The 27,992-nt window shown below is 37.3% G+C and overlaps 1 protein-coding gene across 2 annotated transcripts; it reads right to left on the bottom strand.

Moving 5' to 3' along the window:
• Window positions 1-3: 3 nt before the first annotated feature.
• LOC107774649 (acyl-CoA-binding domain-containing protein 4) lies at window positions 4-27,785 on the bottom strand. 2 transcript variants are annotated; one of them, XR_012703875.1, is made up of 19 exons: window positions 27,272-27,785; window positions 18,532-18,602; window positions 15,134-15,197; window positions 14,970-15,041; window positions 14,665-14,859; window positions 14,514-14,591; window positions 14,033-14,134; window positions 13,785-13,854; window positions 12,016-12,077; window positions 11,290-11,429; window positions 10,814-10,940; window positions 10,605-10,719; window positions 5,866-5,954; window positions 4,892-4,975; window positions 4,556-4,741; window positions 4,317-4,389; window positions 2,483-2,638; window positions 1,335-1,394; window positions 445-570 (listed from the first exon to the last, which is right to left on the bottom strand). XR_012703875.1 is itself a non-coding variant. In XM_016594258.2 (18 exons), exons 1-18 carry the CDS (start codon window positions 27,425-27,427, stop codon window positions 388-390), a joined length of 2,010 nt encoding a protein of 669 aa, XP_016449744.2. In that variant the 5' UTR covers window positions 27,428-27,785; the 3' UTR covers window positions 4-387. The 2 variants fall into 2 exon arrangements, 1 of the variants encoding a protein (XP_016449744.2); XM_016594258.2 differs by lacking the exon at window positions 4,317-4,389 and having other exon boundaries at window positions 4-570.
• Window positions 27,786-27,992: the final 207 nt, after the last annotated feature.

The following is a 27,992-nucleotide window of genomic DNA, read 5'->3' as shown; positions in this document are numbered from 1 at the left end:
AAGTTTACGTGTATCCTTTTCTGCCTTGACTCGGCTTGTATAATGTTGAAATACCACAATATCAATTACATTAAAGAGGTTAAGCATTACAGCCAAACGGTATTCCAACCACCAGTAAAAAAAACTTCCTATACTTTCGCATCCAAAACTTCTATCTTCTGGAAGTGGAGGTTCTGTCGAAACTCTCAATAGAAAATTATCCGGCACTAACTGTTCTTGGTAATTATACAACAAAAATCCCACCAGCCATCACACACTATATCCCGCTCCACCTAAAAGTATTCTGATACTGTATCTTATTCTATCTGTGGAAGAACTTATAATAACAAATATTTGATTAAAAGAATAACCAATAAATATCGGTGTGTGCTACGCGTCGAAGTTTTCTCATGCATCATCTCGTTGACTAGGAGGAGGAGGAGCAAGCCATCCCCACACTCCACCAGAGCTCTGCCTTTGCTTTGCGCTCAAGGCTTGCTCAGAAGCAGCCTTTTGTAGTCTCAGGAGCTCAAGTTCTTTTTGTAATGTTTCCATTCCTTGTAGCTTTTGTCTTAGCTCCGCAACATCAACCTGTCAAACGAGGTTATAATTAATGTACTACCTCCACTTCAGCAAATTAAGATAAATCAGGCCTTTCTCTTGAAAACTTTGCTCTTCTCAGTGCGTTGTAGCTATAGTTTGATAATAGTGAGTAGTGTCTGAGTTCAACTTTTAAAAGCTATTTGTATGTGTATGTTTGCAAGTGCATATGCGGGCAGAGATAAGTAAGAAGGGTATATTGGAACCCGCAACTTCTGTCGTGTCTTAGCTCCTGATCTGTCCAATGTATTGTAGACATGTCTCTCATCGTCACTCATTTTTGCCATCATGTCATGCAAATAATGAACCACAAACAGAAACTAAATGTGCAAATATGCTGACGGACATAATGACAACATAAACAAAAATACCTGGTCATTCTGATAAAATCTGCTGTTATTTGATGGGCTGGAACCAGTCCAAAAAAATAACTAACACATACACGATTAATCCTTTTTTTTTTTTTTGGTTGAGAAAACACATATACATGTTTAATCAAAAAAAGAAGCTGGGTTTAAATAGAAATGAGAGACAGGGGTGAAGTCTAGAACTGAAACTATAACCAACAAGATGTTACCAATAAAAGCATGTGAATCATTAAAGTCAAAATGTTAACCACAATTTTGGCAGGTACCATCCTAAATCCTAATTGGTTGCAGGTTCAAAGCATTTCCCCTTTCCACCAAAGCCTCCAACCAGAAATTGGTTTTCAAAGGAAAGAAAAGGAAAAAAAGAAGCAAAAGATAGTCTCTTACCTCAAGTTTGAAACAACTCGACTGTTCAGCAGCAAGTTGACCTCGTACAGATTGGAGTTCCTACATATGCAATAGAGAAATACAAAGTTAGATGTGACGCACAGCTGTCAGAGACCTGGATCTTGCCTGGTGGCAGTCTTATCTTTTGGAAATTACTTAGGGGTCGTTTGGTAGGGTGTATAAGAATAGTGCGGAATAAGGTGTATTAGTAATGCATGTATTAGTAATGCAAACATTAGTTATGCAAATATTATTTCTTATCTATTGTTTGGTGTGGTGTATTAAAATTATAATGCATTGCATAATTTTTTTTAAAAAAACAGTTGCTTACAAAAATGCCCTCCATATTCTCTAGCTTTAAGGGACTTTAAGGACAATTTTGTCTTTAACCATGCTAATGCATGCATTAAAGCCTTGGTATTACTAATGCCATGGTTTTCTATGCATTACTTATGCATAGGATAATGCCAAGTATGGTGTATAACTAATACAAGTATTAGTTATACACAAGTTGAAAAAAGGTACCAAACAATGTATTAGTAATGCATAGAGCTAATGCTTGCATTATTTTTTCTAATACCTCCTACCAAACGACCCCTTAAAGATCTCAAATACATATGTGCAAAACTCCAAAAGATATTTCTTTTTCTCTTACTACATATTTTCACGTTATCTAAACTTGCACTTAGGTGAGCATGAGCACCAAGACCAAAATGCTGGAAAATTAGCTCAGATCTTGTTTCAGAATAAAATTGAAAATTAGTTTATGTAGACAAATGAATGCAGTAAAGAATAGGAAAGACCCATATGGAATATGATAGCATGCCCTGCAGAGAGCATTTGAACATCAAAGTATCCAAACAATAAAATCTGTTTGAAGAGAATAATAACATTAACAGTATCCAAAGGGAGCAACAAATGACAAAGTGGCCACTTAACCACAAAGCATTATCAAATCCGAAAGATACCAAAAGCATGTAGCCATTTACCGGAGATGGAAGATAAAACAGACCAGTAGTTTAAACAAAACAATGAAACACAGAACATAGGCTACAGTGCAACTCAAATTTTAAAAAGAAGCAAAAATGGGAAGGGGAAAAAAAGCACTTTGCTTTCACTTATAGTATACCTATCAATTTGAGAGTTACCTTGTAAAGGTCACTGTTGTGAGCCTCGGCATCTGTCAAGTCTTGCTTCAGCTGGAGAGTCTGCAACTTCTCTTTGCTGAGAGATGACTCTACTTCTTCCTTCTCAGCTTTGAGAGCTGCTAAAAGACATTCACTAGTTTCTTCAACTTTATTCACCTGCATGATGAAACTATGAGATGATGTCCCAAGGGAACGACAAGGAAAAAGACAAACAGAAGGATACCAGAAGAAGTATGGTCAAAGAGAACAAGTCATGACTCATGGCACTGCAAAAAAGAACTCGCATAGAAATATGACAATATAGTGGTTTGTCAGTTTAAATCATGTTCAAGTGACGGCAAATTATTGAACCCTTCAACAGCATAAAGCAATACGAAAGCAGGCTAAGCTTGTGGAGACAACAGCGATCGAAGTTTTGCACTGGCGTTCTGGCTTACCTGGCTTTTACATTTAACGAACAACAAATCCTGCATTCTTACAAATATCTCAGTTAACGCCACACATCTACATTTTCTGTTACTCAAGTAGTATATACATTTAGTGACAGTGACCTGCTATTTGAGATATCAGAAACCAATCGCTCTACTCAACTCAAATTTTAGACATTTAGGCCTATCAGCAGACATTTAGCCAATTTAGAACTGCCTCTGATGGTATAAGATGTTAGTGTGATTGAAGCGCTAGAGAGAAAAAAAGAGGGAAGTACCGTTAATCATTTCTGGAAAGCTAGGACAAGTTGGAAGATTGAAGGCCAAGAAGAAAATGGCATATTCTTATATCATAGATCCTCTGTTTCACTTAAAATCTATAACTGGAGGGTTGAGTTACAGAAATAAGGATTTTTTTATTTTTTTTGATAACCGTGGTGTATGGTCCAGCTAGCGCACACTTCGACTAATTACACGGGATACCTGCTACCTCCCACTAGTAACAGGTACCAGTTAAGGCTTGGAGGGTGAGTTACACACGTCTGGAAAGGAACATATTTCAAACTACTGGATCCTAACGTTTTATTTTTTTTCCTTTTGGGATGCAAGAAAAGATATTTGAAATTTTCAACATCAAAAAAAAGTGAGAAAATAGGAAAAACTAAAATAGGAGGACCAGACATGTTTTACAGAAGCGCTAATATGGCCCGCAAATGTAATTGCTAATTGAATAGTATATGACATGCCAAACCTTCAAGCATGTTTGTTATTTGGTTTAAATTTGCTTAGGTGATATTAACACATATACCTACACAGGTATACTATGTTTGATGCTTGTTTCGTGTGCCAGACTCAGGGACTCATCTTTGTCTCTATGCCATGTGAAATGTGTGCGCTAAAGTGGTTAAAATTGACTATGGTTAATCTTTCAAGGACTATAAATTAAAGTTGATTATATAAAAAAGACTAAATTCTTTTCATTGGGATTGACTATGTTTAATCTGCACTTAAATGACTCTGCCAGTATGAACATCCATGAATACTCTTGTTGGATATAAAGATATATGAACAAGGAATTAACAAATCAAACTCACCCATGTGCAATTAATGATGTGGATTCAATCCACCCAATAAATGCACCTCACAATAGTTAAGGAGGAGTCATAATTATAAATCTATAGCACACAATCATTTATTGCTTTCACTATTTTTAGTTTTTATACAAGATACGTTACACCTATACATAGGTGGTGTTTCGTAACAAGCAATCATCAATTTCAATGAATTCAAAGATCCTTTGTTGTCTTGTTTGAACAACATTTTTATTCTCACGAGCTTTTTTATCTCTTTCTTAGTCTATTATCAACTACTCGAAATATGCAAGGAATTTTAGAAACAAGACATACCTAGTTGGTTGAGGCATATTCTCACAGAGAAGAGAACAAAATGTGAACTTCAAATGCAGCTTTATAGATGTACCTATTTGTTTTTTTTTCCCGAGTAGATAGATTAACATACTAGTTATCTTAAAGAAAGTTGATAGCACAATTAAACTGAGATCTCAGTGTACAAGAAAAGCTAGCAAAATTCACATCACATCACCAGTCATAAATGCAAGATAATGAATTTCAAAGCATCTGAATACCGTTGGCTCGGACTCAACGTTGTCCATCACAATTTCCGTTATTTTGCCGTCTTGGCCCATTCCATACTCTGATTCCATATCTCTTGTGGCATTAGTCGCATTCTGCACTGCTGAAACACTATCTGCAGGAGTCTCAATCACTTTGGATTGAAAGGTTGACTTGTGGCTTGGTTTTAGTACGCTGACCTTAAAACAGTGATGAAAGACACCATAGAGAAATTTAATTAGCAGAAGCATAGCAAGGATAAAGAAACCAACCAACAATCACTTGCCCCAGTGGAAGGGCTGACCAAACTAGCAAAGAGAATAAATATGATTTAGCTGTGCTGGAATTACCTCATTATTATATCGCCCATTGTATCCTCCAAAAGAAACTACAATATCTTCACCATTATATGAACATAAGACCAAGCTCAAGCCCTTTAGGACAAGAAATTGTCTTAAGTTAGAAGCTAAAACACTTTGATATTTAGAGAAAAAGACAATATAGCAATCTCTTAAGCATAATTTGATATTCGGAGAAAGAAAAACGCAAAATATCAATCTCTAAGAATACTTAAGAACCCAACGTACTGTTATCTATTTGAAAAATAATTTCATGCAAACGCAGGTTCATCAAACACATTTAGGTCCCAGATGATCAGTGGCCCGGGCAATAAGGAACAATACAATAGTCTTGGCATAGTAGAAACTGAAGAGTTCCCAAACTTTCCAACATCATTTCATTGTTGTTTACTTCTTAAATGAGGAACAATAAGTTAAAACTTTTGACAACTAAAACAAATGCAGTATCAAAATTCAAATCATCTCTAACTTAGGCTTAACCTGAGATGGTAACATATTCATATCTGTCTGCATCACAATTTAGTGGTAACTAAAGATATTGCAACCGCACGGACAATCTAGATTTTGTCAAGCTTATTTCCACAGAAGTTTAATCAGGGATGAGCGTGATCAGAACTTGAATAGCTCAAGGGTACTGATGGATGCTCTTCTTCATTTTTGTCTGCTGTATTATGTCACATTGATGACATATCACAGATTCTGTAGAGTGTCGAGCACACCTCAGGAATTCAATCGTAGGACCACATTGGACAGCCAGAATAATGGGATATGGAAACAACAGAAGCAGCACGTGGCATTAGTTCAGACAGCTCAAATTTGAGTCATCCAACTAAAAATTATTTTTTAGTTGGAAAACAGAATAAGCAAAAGCTTTGTATCCAGTCCAGATACTTAAAGGGGAAAAAAAGGAAATGAAAACTGGTAGGTTGCTTGAAAAAAGAAGACGCCGCCCGGAACAGGAATACCTCAGTGGCAAGAGGAACATGTCCTTGAACAGTTGTTACAACTGACCAAGCCAAAGTAGACATGTTGAGCACAACAGTTTCAGAGACCCCTGCAACAATTGTAAGATAATAAGAACAGCATAAAGTTGTAAGAGAGACTGAAACAATAAAAATAAATTAAAAAAGCATAAACACAAGAACGATGTCAATGGTCCACAACTAAAATCATACTGAAGCAAATATAAGTGATCCACAGATATCATAATTTTTTGTCCAACTCCGGATTACTGCTTTCACTTTCTAGAAAAATTAGAATCTACAGTACGCTCCCCCCCAGATTATAAACAGAGTGACCTCAGATTTCTACTGTACTTTTGCACCGGCTATTCAGATGATTCTTCACAGAAAACCAATCATGCTAAGCACAACAAGCTTATGCATAAACCAAGAGACAAACCCACAAGTCCCCTGAACCTGTTAACTCTCACGGGTCATTTGGTAGGGTGTATATGAATAGTACTGAATAGGGTATATTAGTAATGCTGAGATTAGTAATTGTAGGATTGGTTATACTAGGATTAATTATGCTAGGATTATTTCTTATCGACTATTTGGTTTGGTGTTAAAACATACATTGCATAATTGTTTTTGAAATTGTTTGTATACAAAAATACCCTCCACATTCTTTAGCTTTGTATGTGAAAAAGGTTTTGGAAGGGCAGTTATGTCTTTATACATGCTTATCCATGTACCAAAAACCATGATATTGCTAATGTCATGGATTGCTATGTATAAGAATAGTACTGAATATACATGTATTATATTCCCTAATAATACCAAACGACCCCTCATAGTATTAAAATGCTCTAGTTCTGTACTAGATTAGAAACAGTTGACCTCATATTTCTTCTGTACTTTCACTCATTCATCTGCACCGGCTATTTAGATGATGCATCACAGAAAACAATCATGCTAAGCACAACCTGCTTATGCAAAAACCAAGAGACAAACCCACAAGTTCCTAACCTGTTAACTCTCATAGTATTACAATGCTCTAGTTCACACATCAAGAAAAGAATTTGTACATGCAACTCAAAACCTTAAGGCAGGGGATAGAGTAAAAAGAGACATTTGCAAATCAATTTGGAAAACCCTTACAAAGCTGATATGGGAAGCTATCGTGTCAACATCATCTCGCACATGTAACTCAGTTCTAGGGTTTATATACTAGTTGATTGTTTTTTGCTCTGCTTTGGCTTTTTAAAAGGCTTAGTATGCTAAAGAGTCAGCTAGAGTAGAGAGAGTAAGCTCAACAAACTCAAGAGTGGACAGGAGAAGAGTGACTAAGCTCAACAAGCTAAAGTGGGGGCTGGAACAAAGAAAATGGACTCAGAATGCTGAGATACGAACCTAGAACAAAGTTAGCGGCTCAATGAGTTGAGTTAAGATAGCGAAGCCCGGAGAGATGGGAATAAGCGAAGACAATATACAATTGAACCAGAAGTAGAGATAAACAGTTGTAAGCACCGAATTAACAGTGAGAACAGAATCAACAGATGACCGAGATTTGGCTGATATGACATATTAAATGATGTAAGCCGCCTTATCTGAAAGATTAACCCAAGCTTAAACACTTAGAAAGAAGACACATTTATTTATTTATTATAGGTTCGCAAGACGTCCTTACACAGGGGCTGACACTCTCTTTCTTGGATCAAATACCTATAAATATTTTGTCGGGCTAGTGGAGGTAAGACTCAAACCTAGAACCTCACAAGTTTTTAGGTGAAGTGGTTCACACCATTGAATATAGTATCAGAGTTCCTGGGTCAAGTTCAATAAACCCATCAACAATTGAGGCAATTCACACAGTTCAAAATGTAAAAGAACACGAGCTTACAACGCAGCAATGTATCAGCGTAAACCCTTTAGAAAGGCCCTAACATAACCAATATGTAAAATGTTGTAGATCTCTAACATATCTTCTACAAGACATTTTCTAACTTGAGAACTACCTTATCAAAAGAGGTTGTACATAACCTTTCCTTTTTTGGGGAAAGATGTGGATAACAAGTTGAGAGATAAATAAACACTATTTTACCATGAAAAGTTAACCAACCATTCGAACTATCGAATGGCCTTTCCCAATTGTTCAGGGGCACATAGGGACACTTCTCATGCACCAACAACATTGACTCCAAGATTCTAGGAAGTAACAAGATGATACAGTCAACCCTCTCTATAACAGCCTCGTTTGTTACGATATTTGGCTTTTACAGTGAACGGTTGTTACACACATATAACAGCATTTGACGTTAAAATAATTTTTTGGTTGTTATAGATAAAAATTATTCAAAAATCAATTATTTTTTCTTTTTTAATGTTACATATAAAAGATAAGAAAACTATTCAAATTTAAATCTCAAAAGATATGCATATTTCACTAGTTAAATATTGAAGAAAGCAAATACATTTTTAATAAATTCATAACTAAACCTATACATATTTAAACTCTAAAGCAAACATTTTAAAGCTACCTAGAAAAATAAATTCTTTCAAGATTGATGGAAGAACTTTGTAATTGTAGCTTGTTTCGTAGATTTCATTCTCTTACTAATTTAACGCTTGAATTGGCGAAGGTTCGTGTCCAAATTTCAGCAAAAAGGTATCCAATAGCTTTCCCTTTAAGACAATCTAAGAGCTTAACAGTTAAATTTTCTATCTAAATATTTTTTGGAATTTGTCAAATAGAAAAGATATCATGTGTAAATCTTCAAATCTTATATATTATGCAAGATAGAAACTTGTTATACTGGGTATGTAGTTATTGTTGTTGTTGTTGTTGTTATATAAACTTGTTTAATGGAATAGATTGTGTGCATATTTTTAGAATTATTAGTAATTTTAAAGATTCTATATGGTTGTTATAGAGGGGTAATAATTTTTTAGCGTTTTGCTATAAATATGGCTATTGTTGTTATAGGTAAAAAGTTGTTATAGAGAGGTAAAATATAACTTAAAAATTGGTTATGAGAAAAACTTGGCTTTTATAGTGAATGGATGTTATATAGGGATATTGTTATAGTGAGGTCTGACTCAGTGTTTTGGATAGCGTGCGGCGACAAATAGCAACGAGGGCCCGCTTCACTGAGGCGAGAGGCGCGCAGCGAAGCGCTCGCCTTTTTGATGTGAAGCGACAATTTATACAAAAACATAAAATATTATATACATATAACTAAAAACTCAATAACAATAATATATTAATAAATATATCATTCAAAAATTAAAGACTCAATAGATAGTCATAGACTCATAGTAGATTCATAAACTAAAGTCTAATAGTCTAAAACAAGAGTGTTTGTTAAGAGAAGCAGCAGCCTCTGTTATTTTGCCATAACAGGGCCTCGAAACAGCCTCTGTTATTTTGCCAAAACAGAGCCAAAAAAAATTAAGAGAAGAAGAAAGAGGAAGGAAGGAGCCTCTGTATTTTGCTCGAAAAATAGAGCACAAAAACAGACCTCTGTTTCTGTTCTTTTCGACAAAAAACAGAGGACAAAAAATAGAAAGAAGAAGAGAAGAAGAAGGAGAAAGAAGAAAGAAGAAGAAGAAAGAAAGGATACTCAGAGAAGCATACCTGGTCTTTCAATGGCAGAAACTTGATGAAGAAGAAGATGGCACTTGGCAGAAACCTCAAGCTTTCAGATGAAGAAGACGATGGCACAGTAAATGCGAGCCCTAATCGGCTAATCGCGAGTTCAGATGAAGCTCTGTTGTTTTGTTCGAAGTTGAAGAAGCTCTGTTGTCAAGCCCTAATCGCAACCCTTTTTGTTTAATCTTTGCCCTTTTTCTTTTTTGTTATTTTAAAAAGCGACGCTGAACTCGCTTCTCGCGACACTGTCGCCTCTTGCCACACAGGCAAAGGCGAACGCTATTTTGAAACGCAACGCAAAAGAGGGAATGTAGCGACACTGCCTCGCATCGCATCGCCTCACGCTATTAGCGCTGAGGCGAGCGCTATTTATAACACTGGTCTGACTGTATAAAACTAATCCCTCTAGCCAAAAAAATTTAACTACTCCCTCTTTCATTTTGTATGATGGTATTGCACGAAGTTTAAGTAATAAAGACTTTTGACACATACCAAAAGTACCCGTAGAACTTGTGGTCTTAAACATGTCATGTGATTGCTATGACTACAAGAGCATGTCATCAAGGGTAAAAATAAAAAGTTAAAGAGTTTCCACGTACAAAAATGTGTCATTCTTTTCGGAACCAACCAAAAGGAAAGAGTATCAGATCAAATGGAATAGAGGGAATAATTGAAAGCTACTTCCTCTGTCCCAATTTAAGTATCATACTTTCTTCTTTAGTCTGTCCCAGAAAGAATGTCATACTTATTTAAAAGTAATTTAACTTAAATTTCTCATTTTACCCTTAATGAAATGATTTATAGCCACACAAATATCTATAACTTGTTTTAGACCACAAGTTTCAAAAGTCTTCTTTTTTCTCTGCCTCAGTCAAACACTGCTACATAAATTGGGACAGAAGGAGTACTATCTTACTCGCATGATCTGTTATGGACTAGAAATTGCTCAGACAACGAGATCGTCATCATATCTTATTCAAATTTCATATATTTAAAATTGTAGATTCTGCCAAGAACCCTCGACGAAGGAAAAAGGCATTAAAAATCCTAGCATAAACAACGGTTGGAACTATTATGAACGCCGTGGCTATTCTTAAAGAACAAAGCATACCGCTCTTGTTGTTGCCTCCCCCAACAATAAACCAATTCTCTCCAACAGTTACACCAGCATGGCCGGCACGTGGACTTGGTATTTCACCCTGTTGAGTAGGCCTTGACCACTCCATCTGTAAAAGTTAAATTAAATAACAGTTACCAATAACAAATAATATTCTAATTTGAGCAGTTCTCTATCTTTTGGAACCGAAAATATTATCTCACAGTTTGCAGGTCAAGAACATGCAGATCATTGAAGCAAGCAGTGTGTGAGCCCCCACCAAAAACTAGAAGGTAGCGCTCTGCATGTATAGTGGCAGCATGATCTGACCTTGGAGAAGGAGGCATTCCCCTAAGAAGATAATAAGGTCAAGGAAAGTGGATATTACCAACTTATAAGAGTAAACTGCTTAAGCAACCAGTAAAGGCATATACCAAATGATGATGGTTTTTTAACGAAAGATAAAAAGATACATGGGCAAAATCTTTGTAAATGTTCACACTATTAGCATCAGTAGATTTTTGAAAATGTATACAGGCAATAAGACATGCAAGCTAACTAGATGAGGATTTCTTTTGCCAAACAAGAGAAAACTCCTAAAGTAGACAGATGGTAACTGACTTCTATGTCCTTCAAAAAGACAAGCAAGAAAATCTGAAGAAAAAATAGCGTGCTTAAAGACTTCCTGGAAGCATCTTACAGCGTGTCCACTTCATCCCAGGCCATGGTTTCTAAGTTTAGAATGTGTAGATCATTCAGGAGAGATCGATTTGCATCTTGTCCACCAAATATTACTAAGCTTGTTCCTACAAGGGTTACTGAATGTCCTCCACGGGAAACCTGCAAAAGCAAAAGCAGAAGTTAATCAACTCATCAAACAAGAATAATTAGTTTGTTTGTTTCGTTCGTTTAGACTAATAGCCTGTTTGGCCAAGCTTCTAAAATCAGCTTTATTTTGAAAAGTGTTTTTTTCTAAAAGTGCTCAGAAAAGTACTTTTGGCGAAAAGTTGTTTGTGTTTGGCTAATCAATTTAAAAAGTACTTTTGAGCAGCAATTAGTGTTGGCCAAGATTTTAGAAACTACTTCTAAGTATATTTTTCTCAAAAGTGCTTTTCAAAAAAGTGCTTTTGGAGAGAAGCTACTCTTTTCTGCTTCTCAAAAGCTACTACTGTTTCTACTCAAAAGCACTTTTTTTCTTTCTAGAAGCTTGGCCAAAGACCTGACTTTGGAAAAAAAAAAGAGTGCTTTTGGCCTTGGAGAAGTTTGGCTAAACAGGCTATAAGACATGAAACAGATGGATAGAAAGAATACAACATTTAAGTCAGGAAACATCCAACCCCAGAAATCATCAAATCAGAAGCAGGGACGCCAAGAATATTTGAAGCCACTAAAAGGTAAAACAGCATTATGGGATAAACAAATATACCGGTGTCTTTCCATATGTCTTCAAGGTCGACCAAGTATGCATTTGCAGATCAAACACCATCACTGGCAAACAAATGGCACATAGCATTAAGCAAAAAAAAAAAAATCAAGTAAATAAGGTTCTATGTAATGACTCGAATCCTATGAAGATACTCTTTAAGTTAGGTGACCAAAACAGGTCGGTAGTTTGTCTCACTTAGGCAAAGCCTTTAGTGCAGACACAGATGTGCTAAGGCATGTGCCTCATTACCCATGAGCTCTGTCTGGAAAATAATGACACTAAACAATAATGTCTCACTTTATTGTAGTGTCTGAATTCCTTCTTCCTTTTTGTGATAATTTGTAGTTTTTTCAATTCCTTTGTTCATACAACTATTATTTTCTTAAGTGTATATTTTCCTTTATCAGTGTGAATTTGTAGTTATCATTCTTGAATTCCTTCCATATATGGGTTTTGCTACCTACTACATGAAGGTAGCAGGTTAGCATTGTACCCATTATTTATTTCACGAAAGTGCCCCTTAACCTAATTAAAATTAGAGACTTTTAAGGACTTTTCAATCTTTTAGTTTTCCGTAGAAAATTCGTGCCTGAAGCACTCTGCATTCTCTCTATGAATCTTTTCTTCATTTTCAATTTTCTCAACCTTCCATCTCCGGGCATACTTCTCAATTTCAAAAATTCAAAGTTCTTTATAGGATCTTTTCTCTATGCTACCTTGACCAATACGAACTTAGTGTTCATCTTCTGGTTACATTCAATTTTTCGTTTTTGAAGTAATAAATTATTCCATGAACTGTTTCAAACAGAAAAGAACATAAGATATTGATGTCGCACCATGTAGATTCAAAAAGATTAGAATATGACATTGAAAATGCCTTTGGTTTCCTCTGCTATTTTGATTATTATATTTAAAAACTTGTACTTTTGATGGTTCTAAAAAAGGGTAATACAGGTTCTTAACAGTATTTTCATGGATCCCATAATAGGGGTTTTAAGAAACATTTCTCGACATCAGAATTTGGGGTAGAGCCTCTAGAGCAAAACGGTGGAGGAAATGGCAGATGGGTGTAGGAGAATGTAGAGATGGAAATTGGGGATTTAAATAAAAGACTGAAAAGCCCTTAAAAGTCTCTATTTTAATTAGGTGGCAAGGGGCATTTTGGTGAAAAAGTTGGTATAATGCTAACCTACTACCTTCATGTAGTAGGTTAGCAAAACCACATGTGTATATATGTAGAGAGCGAATTTTTTCTGTTGTTTGTGTCTTTATTCGTTAAACTTAAAGCTCGTGCTTTATTTTCTCTTTGTGCGTCTTTATTCATTAAAGCTCATGCTTTATTTTCTCTTTGTATTTAAAGCCCAATAAACAAGGCCAGAAGTTCTCTAGGTCATGGAATAGTACTTTGCAGATATTCATGGAACATAAATGAGACCAGAGCGTCTTGCGATCTTCATACGTGCATGTATGTCACCCAGTACCTTGCAATATGCATGACTGGATAATATTGGTAGTCATAGGCCCAAAGCTGGTCAAAGCATTCTAATGAGCCAAAAGTACATCTTCAAATGGCTCAAAAGTAAACCCCAAATCTTCTAATGATTATCATGAAGCCAAGAAGAGTAATTTCATCTCTTTCTTCTTTTCTTCTGGGAAAAGAAACTTCCATTTTCAGGTGTAATGACTTGGAGTAACTACACCTGAATCATCTCTAGGCTGCTCTTATACAAAGAAAAAATTGGAATCCAATTTAAGTGACAAGAACAAACCTTGCACACTTTCAGAAGGATTTCTCATATGTCCACCAATTGATATGAGCTTAGTTCCTTCCCATGGTACCTAGAGAGAGAGAGAGAGAGAGAGAGAGAGAGAGAGAGAGAGAACAGAGGATAACTAATATGAGCAAAGAGAAACCTCAATGCTTATGTGGGTTGAATCCCCATGTAAATACCAGGCAGAAGTTGGCGTAGCTACCACAATAATTTGATTATTACAAAAACCATATATCAATACTAACCAGGGTGTGACCAGCCAAAGGAGCTACTGGTGCAGGGGAAGCCTCACCACCAGCTGCTTTAACTTCAACTCTAGACCATGTCCAACTCTTCAAGTCCAAAGCCTGCATTGACCCCCAATCCATAAAAGTTGAATGTCCAGCAACCAAAGGAGGAGAAAAACTACAATGGAAGAATACCTACTCTTTAGGATTGGGAAAAAGAAAATCTAATGAGGCAATAACATAAAAAAGTTGAAAAGAATGAGACTAAGAATGAAAAAATCTGCAGTAACTAGTGTTAACCAGCTTCCCAGGACAAGCATGGTAAAGAATCATTTGTATTTAAAGGGTGAGACCCGACCCAGTTGTACTTATATATATATATATATATAGATATATATAGATATATAGACACATTTATTATATATATAGATATAGATATATAGATATATAGATATATAGATATATAGATATATAACACCATCTTAGATAGTTTCCATACCTGGAGATCGCTAAGGTAACGCCCATTGTAGTTGCCCCCGAATATATACATCTTATCATCAATAACAGCAGCTCCATGCTGTGAAAGAAGATGGAGATTGGTTGAGAGTATGAGTAAAAGCAACAACAAATAAGAGATGCAAAACAAATACCTCATATCGAGCTTTCAGTCGTGGAGTAGATACTGGAGGTGAAACCCATTGATCATATACACTAACTGCACCAAAACTTTCTGATACAGCATCTTTATCCCAAGCATCTGACAAGTTGCCATTTTCAATAGGAATAGTTTTTGTCTCAGGAAAAGTATTTCCGTTTTCAATAATTGACTCAGCTTTTGGATTATGCTGAACGAAAGGAGAAAATGGGAAGTTAAAGGAAAAGATGAAAGCTCAGATTAGGGAAAAAGAAAGAGAGAAAAGAATTAAAGAATCATACAAAGGAAAGGGAAACTCACATTCATATCTCCGTCAATTACAGGCTCTGAAACAAAATTTGAGGCCCTGGAATACCAACCTGGATCTTCTTCCTATTCATGTTCCATAATAAATAAAAGTTGTTTAATTTTTTCATTCATACCGCGAAAATTATCAAGATAGGCAGGGTTAGCTCTGCACAGACCTCTAATATTTTTACGAAGAGACGCATTGCCTCAGTGGAAGCCATGTTACCAAGTCCATTCCAGCTACAAATATAGGACCACCTTTTAGAATACAAATTCAGCCCACAATAATGCATATGGAATATTAACAGCTGTGAGTAGGATTTTTTTTTTTGGCTGTGGCACTGGGATGTCCTGTTTTCTTTTCTTCTCTTCTCCTCTTTTTCTTCTTTTTATCCTTTTATCTTTTTATTGCTGGCTCTGGGATACCTGTTTAATAATGAAATAATGAATTACCTTTTGGGCTAGGACTGACTATCATGATGAATCTTGATTATTAATATTCCAATTTCATAATCCCATTAATCAATCTTTTCCCCTGCTTGTTATCTCGTCTCTAAATTTGACATATAGGCGACCTGTTCAACACCAAACAGGTCAATAAATATTCAAGGAAAAAGAGCTAAAGATGCCCCTATCGTTTGGTAAATGGTTTACTATGGAGCTCCGTCCACCTATTGGTCCGAAAATACATACAACGTTATCTTCTGGTCTAAAATTACCCCCGCGACTAACGGCAGAATTTGTGGACCCCACTTTTAATGTGTTGGCATCACATAATTGGGTCACGTGGCTTAGTGGGTCAGACAATACATATGGGTATAATATACCCGCCCCATTATCCGACCCGCCCCAATTATTTTATAACTTGAAAATCTTGCATCTTCACCGCCCTATTTTCAGCCATAACCACAGGATTCCGAAGCAATCCATCTTTTCCGGCTACCTCTGAAATTTCCGAAAAACTTTGCCCTCATTTACAACACCACCTCTCCTTGTTCACTTCCTCAAAGTCTCAAACCTAGAATTTATCAAAACATCTTCACTGCAAAATTAACACCATCTCTCCTTGTTCACTTCCTCAAAGTTTCAATCCTAGAACAATTTACCAAAAAACTTTTAATACCAAAATTAATTTTTTTTGACTGGCCTGTTTAGGGAATGAAAAAGTACAGAAACCTCCTATAAAAATAATTTTGGTAGCTCACATATGGAATAAATAATTAGAAGTCTTAGAGTAATTTAAGACTGAAACATCAAGAATTTGAATAAAATATGTGAAGTGTCTAATACCAGTCTATCACCTGTAACCATCTTGAGATTCTAATTGTTCATCTTAAATGGTTAAGTACTTCTTTTTCATCTCAATGGCTGTTATATCTGGAAGGCAGAAACAAACAATTTCAGCTATTACACGACGACCCAAGAGAACAGAGATACATCCAACAATAAGAAGATACATTAAGACCCGGTTTGGATCCTACACTGTTAAGGAAAAGAATGTGAAAAGAAAGGAATATATAGTTTTAATAATGGTAAGGTAATTTTATTAATAAGAAAGTATCAAGTACATACGCTATAGCATGAAAATAAAGGAGTACATAAATTTTTGGAACAAGATTTCCTGATTCTGATTGGATCATTTGGGGAGAAGGAAAAAAATGGAGAAATGTGCAGATATCCTCGAAGAAGAACGGGAAAAAAGAAGAAAAAGAAAAAAGAGGGCTCGGGTTATAATAGAGTTGGGGCGGGTCAAATAATGAGGCGGGTAAATCTGAATATAAGGAATAAAAATAAGGAGCCACGTGGCCCAATTACGTGATGCCAACACATTAAAAGTGGGGGCCACAAATTCTGCCGTTAGTTGCGGGGGTAATTTTAGACCAGAAGATAACATTGTATGTATTTTCGGACCAATAGGTGGACGGAGCTCGATAGTAAACCTTTTACCAAACGATAGGGATATTGTTAGCCCTTTTCCGAATATTCAATTATATTACTTATCATCAGTTGTTATCTGTTTCAGAAGCCAATTGACGCATAATATGCCATTAGTTATGACCCCACAATTGTTCAATGCGAATGAGACTGCAAATGTTTTCCTATTACAACGACCAAGGTTCTTCTCGCCTATGGCACCACTATTTGCCTTAGACAACTGATTGTCGTCAACCGCTTGTCTTCAGGTGTTGTCAAAAGTGAAAAGCTGTAAAAAGCGCTTTAAGTCTATTGGGCTTTAAGCGCAAAAAGCACATAAAAGTACTAGCTTTAGTAAGAAAAGGCGCAATGACGGTAAAAAACAAAAATATGTATGTAATTCAAGAACAAAATAATAAAACAAAATAACAAATTCATTCATAATGTTTTCCTGCCTCTTTGCCCTTCCAGAGGTAGGGGTAAGGCTGCGTACATCTTACCTTCCCTAGACCCCACTTGTGGGAAACTACTGGGCTTGTTGTTGTTGTTGTTGTTATTCATAATGTTTTCCTTTACAGCTAATACACTTATTTTCTAATTATATTTGTTGTTTATTCCCGCTTGATTCACAATAAAACTCATGGGCAATGAGGCGCATGTCTTAGTTTCTTGCCTTACACTGAAGTGCAACCTCCTTGAGCTTCTTTGGGCTTCAGGGCTTAAAAGCGCCTTAAATGAGCCTTTGACAACACTGATGTCTTCCCATCCCTGGCTGTTGCTAACTGTTATAACACTCCTTCGATTATAAACTAATGAAATTGTTAGCCTGTAGCAATGACTCTACTTAAAGCTCTGCTGCTGGAGACCTTCTGATGTCGCAGCACAAATGAGAGAAGGGAAAACAAAGGGGGAAATGAGAATGAGAAGAAACAGAAGCAAGAAAGAAAGAAGATTTGAGAGAGAACAAAGAGAAAGAGCAAATGAGATAAAGAAAAGCTAGGAAGAGGGAGAGAGAGAGAAAGAGGAGAGAAATAGAGAATGGGAGAGAGGAGAGGCTGAGAGGGGGAAAGAAGGAGAATGGAGGAGGAAGAAGGGGCCTGTAATACCAAATGAATTAATTAACTATTTATGGAAAAACGTCTAGAATTACTTATTTATGAATAAGACTCTTGTGTGTTTTTTTGAGAAACTTATAAGAAGGAAAAAGAACTAGTATCTACTTTCTCAACATAATACAGAACAGTCCTATTCATAAATAAGTAGCTCTAAACGGTTTCCTTTTAAATTTTCAATAAGTATCTCTAAGCAGTTAGTATTCATAGAACAATTAACACTCTATTCTAACTTAAAGATAAAGACTACTGCAAACTACTAGGTAGACATTATCAGTTACTAATAGACAACTTTATTTTCAACTAACCAGAGTAGAAATAAATAAAATTCAATGTTATTTTGGGTGCTATCTTGTTTTTAAGCTACATCAACTTCAGTTAGGCAATGGAATGTATGTCTAAACTAATTTTATGCAGACATAAGAGAATTTAGCACAAATATGTTTATCATGTAATGAAAAAGGTAAAAGAAAAACTTCCTCGAATAAAGTAGATGATGAAAATCAAGATTAGATAATATTCGAATGATAGAGCTCATTAAAAGAAACCTTGTCCATTTGCTTTGTTCTACTGGACTCCAACTTCTAGGCTTAGGAATCTTACAAGGTCCTACAATTGCCTGCACCAATTAGACACAACAAGAATATCAATAGTCATACTATGTGCCAGATCCTTTGGAATTCAGCAAACAATTATAGAGTGCATAAACAAGAGAAAGAAAAATCATTTCTTTTTATAAGGTAAATAATTTTATTAGTATTGGGAGAGAAAGACTCTCGTATACAAGAGGCATACCAAAAAGTAGAGAAATTACAAAAGAACATGATTCTTATGGAACGACACCCAATCATCTATATAGATAGGAATCTTATGGGTGCACCAAAAAACAATCACAGACAAAAGGCTATTCCTTAAATGTACAAAATCATATTCAATCTCCTCAAACACTCCTATTTCTCTCATTCCATACGACCCACATAAGAGCTAGCAAAGTAACCTCCCAAGCCGTTTGCTTCATCTCCTTCGTCTAACAGTCCAGCTATGCAACACATATTTTGACAGTGCCTTGCATCACCCACTATATACCAAACCACCAATTCAAGATCACCCTCCACCGACCTGACGCCACCCTACAATGACCAAAAGATGATCAACTTCTTCACCCGAACATTTGCACATATAACACCAACTAAAATAAGTAATATTTCTCTTTGGATTACCAGCCGTCATAATCGCTCACCTCACTGCCAACCATGCAAAAAAATATACTTTCTTGGGCACCCTTGGTATCCAAATCGATAAATGTGGAAAATTTGTCTCCTCTCTCACCAGCAAACTTTGAAAAAAGATTTGACTGTAAGAAAAATCAGTCTATTCTCTACCCTCCATTTTCTAAACTTAGTAGTCTTAAGCCTTACACCCAATAGCACAACTGAAGAGAATGAACCATGCTAAAACTTACTCTCTTTTTTTTTTTGGCTAATGAAAGGAACTTGAATTATAAACGGGAACTAAAAACTTATGTTTCTTAAAAATGATACAACAACAACAACATATGCCATCAACCCTCTAACACCACCCCCCCCCCCCCAAAAAAAAAAGGGAAAAAGAATCATAGTGCATTTGACTCCACAAAATAATGGAACTTTAAGTTGTTTCTAATCAATTCAACTTGCAGGTGTTAAGCATATAGCTCGGCGAGATAGTACCCTGGGCCTAATTCAACATCATAAGTTAGCTCTAGGGAAGAGGATCGCCCAAGACTGTATAAGGAGACAACAACTCGTTTCCTCCACCAATGATTACCTTAGAACCCCCTCCCCCCCACCCCCGCATATCAGGACTGGACATTTGGAGTGTGGACAACATATCATAGGGGGGGTCCAATATTGAGTAAACTAATAATACACGATTCTAGCTCTGTATTGGGTAACCATCTCACTAAAAGCTTAAATTGTTAGAAGAAGCACATTTTTATTTACTTAATTATGTCCTAGACGCCTTGTCTTAAACTACTCTATGGATCCGTTTGCACGATATTTGATCTTATAGATCCATCGACAACCTATTGCCTTCTTACTTTTTGGTAGTGGCAATAGCGTCCATGTGCAACTTGTCTCTAAATTTTTTGCTTGTATAGCTTGCATCCACCTTTCATCTTTCATGGCTTCAAACTAATTTCTAGGCACAATTGAAACTGGTACACAAGAATGTCTTGTGTGCTGAAGAGAAACGTTCATAACTAAAGTGGTTTGAGAATGGGCTTTACCTAAAGAAGCTATACACTAGTATTTCGAAGATGAATTTTTCTTTTTTTCTTTTTTGAATAAGTAATCAAAGATTTATATATACTTGCTCTAAGCCAGTGCCCAATGACATAATTACAAAAAGTGCAGTTCCTCTATCATATCTAGAAATCCAACTTCATCATGTACAATAAGCAGGTTGCACCAAAAATCGAGCAAACAAATACATCATTGTTCAAGGCTATCTATGTTTCTCTTGTTGCCATAAAAAAATCTGCTATTTCTTTCAAGCCAAATAGTCCACCAAATGGCTTGGGGAATGGTATTCCAAGTCTGTTGTGATCTCTTGCGCAATCCCTTTTTTTCCAGCATTGCAATCGCTCAAAAATGAATTTTGGCATGGTCCAAGACATGCCAAGTATTGCCAAAACATGTTCAATGGTTGATTGTTAACTCTATAATGCGAGAAGAGGTGGCCAATGAGTCAGACAAACTTCCCCAGCCATGATCCAAGAGAAGCAAGAGACTTTCAAAGGAGCCTTGCTAAGCCAAAAAATTTTCCAAGGCGAATAATCCCCATTGTTGCTTGATTCCAACGAATCAACTTTTGACTGTAAAGAGACCTTTGGAAATATCCCTCCCATTTGACAAAATCTATTTTATTGTGATCCAAGGCTATGGTGTCGCTGAAGCAAAAGACATAAACTTTCCATTTCCCAATCATTTAAGTTCCTTCAAGGAAAGAGATTCCAGCCTTGCATTGAATAAATTCAGCAACTACCCCATTGTGCGGGAAGAAATATTGTATTGATCTTTAAGAGGAGTGTCGCCCATCCATGCATCTTTCCAGAGCCTTATTTTCCTTCCATTTCCAAGAATGAAGCCCATATCTGCCTCAAAGTTATTCCAACCTCCTCTAATATGCTTTCAAATTCCAGTGCCACGAGGTGTTGTGGATGCTTTGGTGAGTCATTGATTCTCAAGAGAGAATTTTTCCACCAAGGTTCTCCTCCAAAGTGCATTGTCTTCCTTATTGAATCTCCGGTGCTATTTCAGTAATAAGCTTTCATTATGGTTCCTCAAGTTCTTGATTCTCAAATCCCCTATTCTTTATCTTCAGCAACTGTCTTCCTATTAACAAGAGAGGAGTGAGATTGTTTGTTGCCTTTCCAAAGAAAGTCTCTCCTCAATTTGTCCATGCGCTTCAAGACAGAGGATCGTACCTAAAAAAGAGACAGCATATAAGTAGGAATTGCACTAAGAACACTACTGATGAGAGTGATTCTGACACCTAAAGAGAGGCATTGATTTTTCCAATTTGCCAACTTTTTCTCCATCTTCTCAAGAACCTCGTTCATAACATATAAGGATTTGAATTTATCCCCGAAAGGTAAGCCCAAGTAGATAAGGATAAACATTTTGCAGTCCGCTAATATCTGGCACATTGTTGAGAGGAAACCGAGAGCTATTTGAAAAGTTTATATGTAATCCCGAGACGGCTTCAAAGAAAGATAGAATCATCCTCAAAATCATAACCTGATGTTCTTATGATGTTCTGCATTACACATGATCAAAGTATCATCCGCATATAAAATGTGAGAAATTTTGAGATTCCTTGTACATCTACAATCCGCATGAAAACCATAAATCCAGCCTTCCTGAGTTGCACTACATAACATTTTGCTAAGTCCCTATATAACTAGAATGAAAAGAGAAGGAGAAAGAGGATCTCCTTGTCTGAGGCCTCTTTGTGAGGAAAAAAAAACCATGGGGGTTATGGTTGATGAGAACGGAGAATTTTATTGTGGATAAATAAAATCTCACCCAATTAATCCATTTGCTACCGAAGCCCAATCGACTCAATAAATTCAACAAAAATTCTCAATTTACATGGTCAAACGCATTTTCAATGTCCGACGTGCAAATGATTCCCGGCTTCCTTGACTTCATCCTGGAATCCAAGCATTCATTAGCGATCAACGCAGCATTTGTAATGTTTCTATCACTGAGAAATGCCATTTGAGAGGAGCTGACAAGACTGGGCAGTGCATTTTTTGGCTTATCTACCAATGCTTTGGAGAAGATCTTACAGAAGCTACCTATCAAACTGATAGGTCTATAATCTTTTGAGTTCCTTTGCACCGATCTTCTTGGGAATAAGTGTTATGAAGAAGGAATTTAAACTTCTATCAAAGTATTCAGAGTTGTAAAAGTGATTGAGAGCATTAAACAAATCAACTTTTATAATCGTCCAACACTTTTTGAAAAATCCAGTTGAGAAACCATTGGGGCCCGATGCCTTGTCACTTTCACAACTTTTGATAATCCCATGAATTTCCTCATCCTGGAGGGGTCTTTCAAGCAACTCTTTTTCCTCGCTGGAAATGCTAGGGCGGTCGCATATTCCCAATGTGGTCTCCAAGTCTCATTCTCCCGATACAAAGCTCCATAAAACCTACGGATCTCATTTTTTTATGGCATCTTCATTTTTAGATAGGACTCCTCCAATCTTCGGGTTGTCTATATGATTGCATCTCCTGTGGGAGTTTGCCATCTTGTGGAAGAAGCAGTGTTGTTGTCCCCTTGCCTCAACACAAAACACTTAGACTTCTGTCTCTAGGAAATTTCTTCCATTTAAAAAATGTCCTCAAGCTCCAGATGTAAGTTGGCTTTTGAGAGCAAAAGATAATTCGAGAGTGGTGCTTCTTCAGCTGCTTGATCGAGTTCCATGACCTTATTCAGGATAGGAGCTTTCCTGTAATGGCCAAAACAGGACTTGTCCATTTTTTAAGCTTGAATTTCAGTAGCTTAAGCTTCGTAGCAAAAATATAATCCGGCTTGCCAAAATACTAAAAGATATCCGCCAATTTTTGTCCAATTCCTCAAAATCACAATGCTCCAACCACATATCTTCAAACTTAAAATAAGAGGCATTTCTAGACCAACGCCCGCACTCTAGGATTAGTGGTCAGTGATCCGAGACAACACATGGGAGCTTGGATTGTTTGATTGCACTAAAGAGATCATCCCACTCGAAACAATACAAGAATCTGTAAATCCTAGAGTTGAAACTATTTCTTGACCGTGTATACTTTCCCCCAAATAAAAGAGGATCTATCAAACTCAAATCTTCAATGAACTCGAAGAACTCCAGCATTCCTCTACTAAACCTAGAACAATGTTTTCTATCACATGGGAACTCAGTGATGCTAAAATCGCCACAAATCACCCAAGGGCCCTCATACAATCCCTTAGTTGCCGAGAGTTCCAACTATAAATGGACTCTGAGAACTCCAACATTCCGAAGATGGGTTTTTTCGACTGTTGGTTGCATATGATTCCTCAAATATGATGGTGCTTTCTTCTCTTGTTGTAGCCTGCTTTGTAATTTGGCTTGTACAAGTTGTTCCTCATTTTTTTAATAATCAAAGAAGTTGCAGTAGGCTTGCTTTGTGGGCCCAACCTCACTTTGTGAGAGGTATAAGCTGGTTCGAAACTCCAGGAAGTATGAGTCCACCCCTCAATCTTCCTATCACCTCAATATACCAAGCTTTTCTTGCTTCATAGCAGACTGTTCCTCACATTTGTTCCCATTAACTTCATTTTTTGGTGTGCTTGTTTCATTTTATTTTACTTTGGATTGCATATGCTCATCCACATTCTTGTGAAGATGCTCATTAGTATTATTTTTTTGTGACTCCAACTGTTGCACTTGTATATTTGTCACCAATGAAGATTCCTCTCCCTGAGAGCCTTTCTTTTTTCTGATAAGGTAAGTAATTTTACTAATAATTGATAAAATCCCATAGACAAGGCATATACCAAAAGAAAAAAATCTACATCATTTGTTCTAAATTATTCTTTTTGTGAGAGTTCCTTGATACAACTCAATGTCATGTACCTTGCCTTCCTCAAAAGGAGACTCTTCTTCATACATACTACATCTATTGATGTGAAGACTCACCTTGACTTGAGGTCATAAACACGTCATCTCTTTTGTCCTTTTGGGTCCCCAATGAATACACACATTATCACCCTCTCATCGAACATTCCTCTAATTCTAAGATGTATTTGAACGTAACAAAGACATCCAAACACCTTGAGGGGAACAGTCTTACTTTAGGTCTTATTTTAAATAACATCTCATGTTAGGTAGTAGCAAATCCAATCTTTCACGAGCATACGGACACATAACAGTTGATTTTCCTTTTTGTTAGGTTAAATTCATATAGGAGTAAGTCACACAAGCTATGTTTATGTTCGTACTAGAGAACAAAAGGCTGACATATTCACGAAAGGCAACAACAACAACAACAACAATATACCCAGTAAAATCCCACTAGTGGGGTCTGGGGAGGGTAGGATGTACGCAGACCTTACCCCTACTCCGGAAGGGTAGAGAGGCTGTTTCCGAGAGACCCTCGGCTCAACAGAAGAGATAATAATTTCAGAAAAGAAACGAAAGAAGAGATCTGTAACAACAAAAGAAGCAAGAGAAGTAATAATAATATCTTAAAATACACCAAATAAGTGAAAGGGGGTGCAATAATACAATCATATGCAAAACAACAAAATAGTGTGAATATAACATAGACCGTTACCAGACATAGGCAAAACTCTATCAGACTACCCGGTACAAAGAGGGAAAAACTATGAACTACCCCCTAGCCTACAACCCTAATGCTCGACCTCCACACGTTCCTATCAAGAGCCATGTCCTCGGAAATCTGGAGTCGCGTCATGTCTTGCCTGATCACCTCGCCCCGATTCTTCTTAGGCCGCCCTCTACCTCTTCTCGTACCTGCCAAAGCCAACCGCTCGCACCTCCTAACCGGGGAATCTATGGTTCTCCTCTGCACGTGTCCAAACCACCTAAGCCTCGCTTCCCGCATCTTGTCGTCCATGGGAGCAACGCACACCTTCTCCCTAATATCTTCATTCCTTATCTTATCCAGTTTAGTATGCCCGCACATCCATCTCAACATCCTCATCTCGGCTACTCTCATCTTCTGGATACGTGAATTCTTAATTGGCCAACACTCAGCCCCATATAACATAGTCGGCCTAACCACCGCTCTGTAGAACTTACCTTTGAGTTTCGGTGATACCCTCTTGTCACACAGGACTCCAGATGCTAACCGCCATTTCATCCACCCCACCCCAATGCGGTGCGTGACGTCCCGTCAATCTCCCTGGATAATAGACCCTAGGTACTTGAAACTTCCTCTCTTGAGGATGACTTGTGAGTCGAGCCTCACCACCCCGTCCGCTTCCCCCGACAGGCCGCTGAACTTACACTCCAGATATTCCGTTTTGGTCCTACTCAACTTGAAACCTTTAATCTCCAAAGCCTGCCTCCACACCTCCAGTCTCTCATTAACACTGCTACGCGACTCATCGATCAGAACTATATCATCAGCGAACAACATACACCATGGCACCTCCCCTTGAATATGGTGTGTCAAGGCATCCATCGCCAGAGCAAATAAGAATGGGCTAAGCACAGATCCTTGGTGTAACCCCATAATCACCGAAAAAAGCTCGGAGTCACCTCCTGCGGTCCCGACCCGAGTCTTAACTCCATCATACATATCCTTTATCGATTCAATGTATGCTACCGGCACCCCTTTCACTTCCAGGCATTGCCAAAGAACGTCCCTAGGGACCCTGTCATACGCCTTTTCTAGGTCAATAAACACCATGTGCAAATTCCTCTTCCTCTCCCTGTATTGTTCCACCAACCTCCTTATAAGGTGGATAGCTTCCGTAGTAGAACGTCCCGACATGAACCCGAACTGATTTTCAGAAATAGATATCGCCCTCCTCACCCTCCCTTCCACCACCCTCCCCCAAACTTTTATGGTATGACTTAACAACTTGATGCCCCTATAATTGTTATAATTCTGGATATCACCTTTGTTCTTAAACAATGAAATCATCAAACTACATCTCCACTCATCTGGCATCCTCTTCGTCTTGAAAATAACATTAAACAGCCCAGTCAGCCTTTCTAAGCCCGCTCTACCCACATACCTCCAAAATTCTACTGGAATCTCGTCTGGTCCTGTCGCTTTGCCCCGACTCATCTTACCCACAGCTCCCACTACCTCCTCAACCTTGATACGCCTACAGTACCCAAAGTCTCGGTAACTCTCGGAGTGTCCCAACTCCCCTAGCACGATGCTACCGCTCCCCTCTTCATTTAGAAGTTTATGAAAGTACGTCTGCCATCTATGCTTAATCTGGGAGTCTTCTGTCAATACTCTACCTTCCTCGTCTTTGATGCACCTCACTTGATCCAAGTCACGAGCCTTCCTCTCTCTCGCTTTGGCCAACCGAAATAGCTTCTTATCCCCACCTTTGCCCCCCAGCTCCTCATACATCCGATCAAACGCAGCAGTCTTAGCCTCTGTGACCGCTAATTTTGCCTCCTCTACTCCTCTGACATATTCACGAAAGGCGTTAGGTCAAAAAGTAGTTTTGGGCATATATAATGTATTTACTCCAACTGGAGGGGTACGTATTAGCATATTAGGTTAGTTATAACAGAAAATTGGTTTGTATTTTAGTTGTATTTATAATCTTATATAAATATGAAGGACATTGCCAAGGACATTGCCAAGTTTAAATCTGTTTAGATTTAAACTTCAGCTTGGTTTACTCCTTGTTGATCACGTGCATATGTACGGGAGTGCATAAATAGTACTCTATGAATTATGTAAACTATTTCGTTGGACCAGAATACATTCACGATTTGTTCTCTTCTGAAAGCTGCGAATTTACATATAATAAGAAATAGCAAATGATTTCATCAAACAATATATTTCCTATCATAACAATACAGGGAAATGAAAGTCCAGATCTACGAGAATTTCAACGGGAATAATATGCCAAAGGCGCCTTATAGATTAAGTACTCCTATCAGTTATCCCTCCTCTGCCGTAACTCAACATAAGGGAAAATCAGATCAAGCCATTTAACCAACAAAATTACAATTTAAAAAAAAAGGAAACGGGCAAGAAGGAAAGAAGGAAAAAGGGACCTGCTGGTAAAGGGCAAAGAGGAGCAAAGCGACTTCGTTGGAGAACTTAGAGCTATTAGGGTCGGGGGGAGATCCATCAAAACCTGCATACGCAGCAGCAGCAGCATGAAATCGTTCCGGGTAAGCGAGGCCAGAGCTTCCCCTCGCCATCGCCATTCTGATTGCCGATTCCTTTTCGCTCCTCGGATCGAAATAAGTTGTCAAGAATGATTACTAATATTTGTTTGCTATATATACATTGGGGTGATTTGAATTGAATTTGGGGCGAATGAACTATATAGTATATACATGGCATCGGGGTTATAGTATATAGTATGCACTTCAATGTTGTACACTGGGCATCGGGGTTATACCCTACCTTGACGGTTGGGAATTTAGTGCATTTGCTAACCTTAGGAAAAGTAACGTGATCTTCTTTGTCCTTTTACGCGTTAGCCCTTTGTCTTGGTGTCATGAAATTGAGGTAATCCTTTTTGCTCCGAAAAGCATACCATGTTGATATATGACAAGCTACATCTTGTTGATGGAGTGGTTTGACATTGTTTTATTAGAGAGAACGGTGTACACGTAAACTTCTATACTTTAATTATGTAGTTATTTTGGTTTGATATTCAACCATTTGCAATCTTCATCAAATTCTTATTTTCAAATGGTTAAAGAAAGGTAAAATCATCATTCATTGTCATGATCCAAAATCTCACATAGTCATGATGACACCTAA

Source organism: Nicotiana tabacum, chromosome 20, assembly GCF_000715075.1.
Source record: "Nicotiana tabacum cultivar K326 chromosome 20, ASM71507v2, whole genome shotgun sequence".
Classification (NCBI taxonomy): domain Eukaryota; kingdom Viridiplantae; phylum Streptophyta; class Magnoliopsida; order Solanales; family Solanaceae; genus Nicotiana; species Nicotiana tabacum.
This window is presented reverse-complemented; position numbering and strand designations above follow the sequence as displayed.

Bases quoted from the DNA above. Each gene is read 5' to 3' on its own strand.
- LOC107774649 (XM_016594258.2), bottom strand. From the start codon at position 27,427: ATGGCGATGGCGAGGGGAAGCTCTGGCCTCGCTTACCCGGAACGATTT. The intron at 14,135-14,513 runs GTATGGAAACTA...GGGTCAATGCAG, and splicing joins GTTACCTTAGCGATCTCCAG to GCTTTGGACTTGAAGAGTTG. The intron at 1,395-2,482 runs GTAACTCTCAAA...TTGCATATGTAG, and splicing joins ACAACAGTGACCTTTACAAG to GAACTCCAATCTGTACGAGG.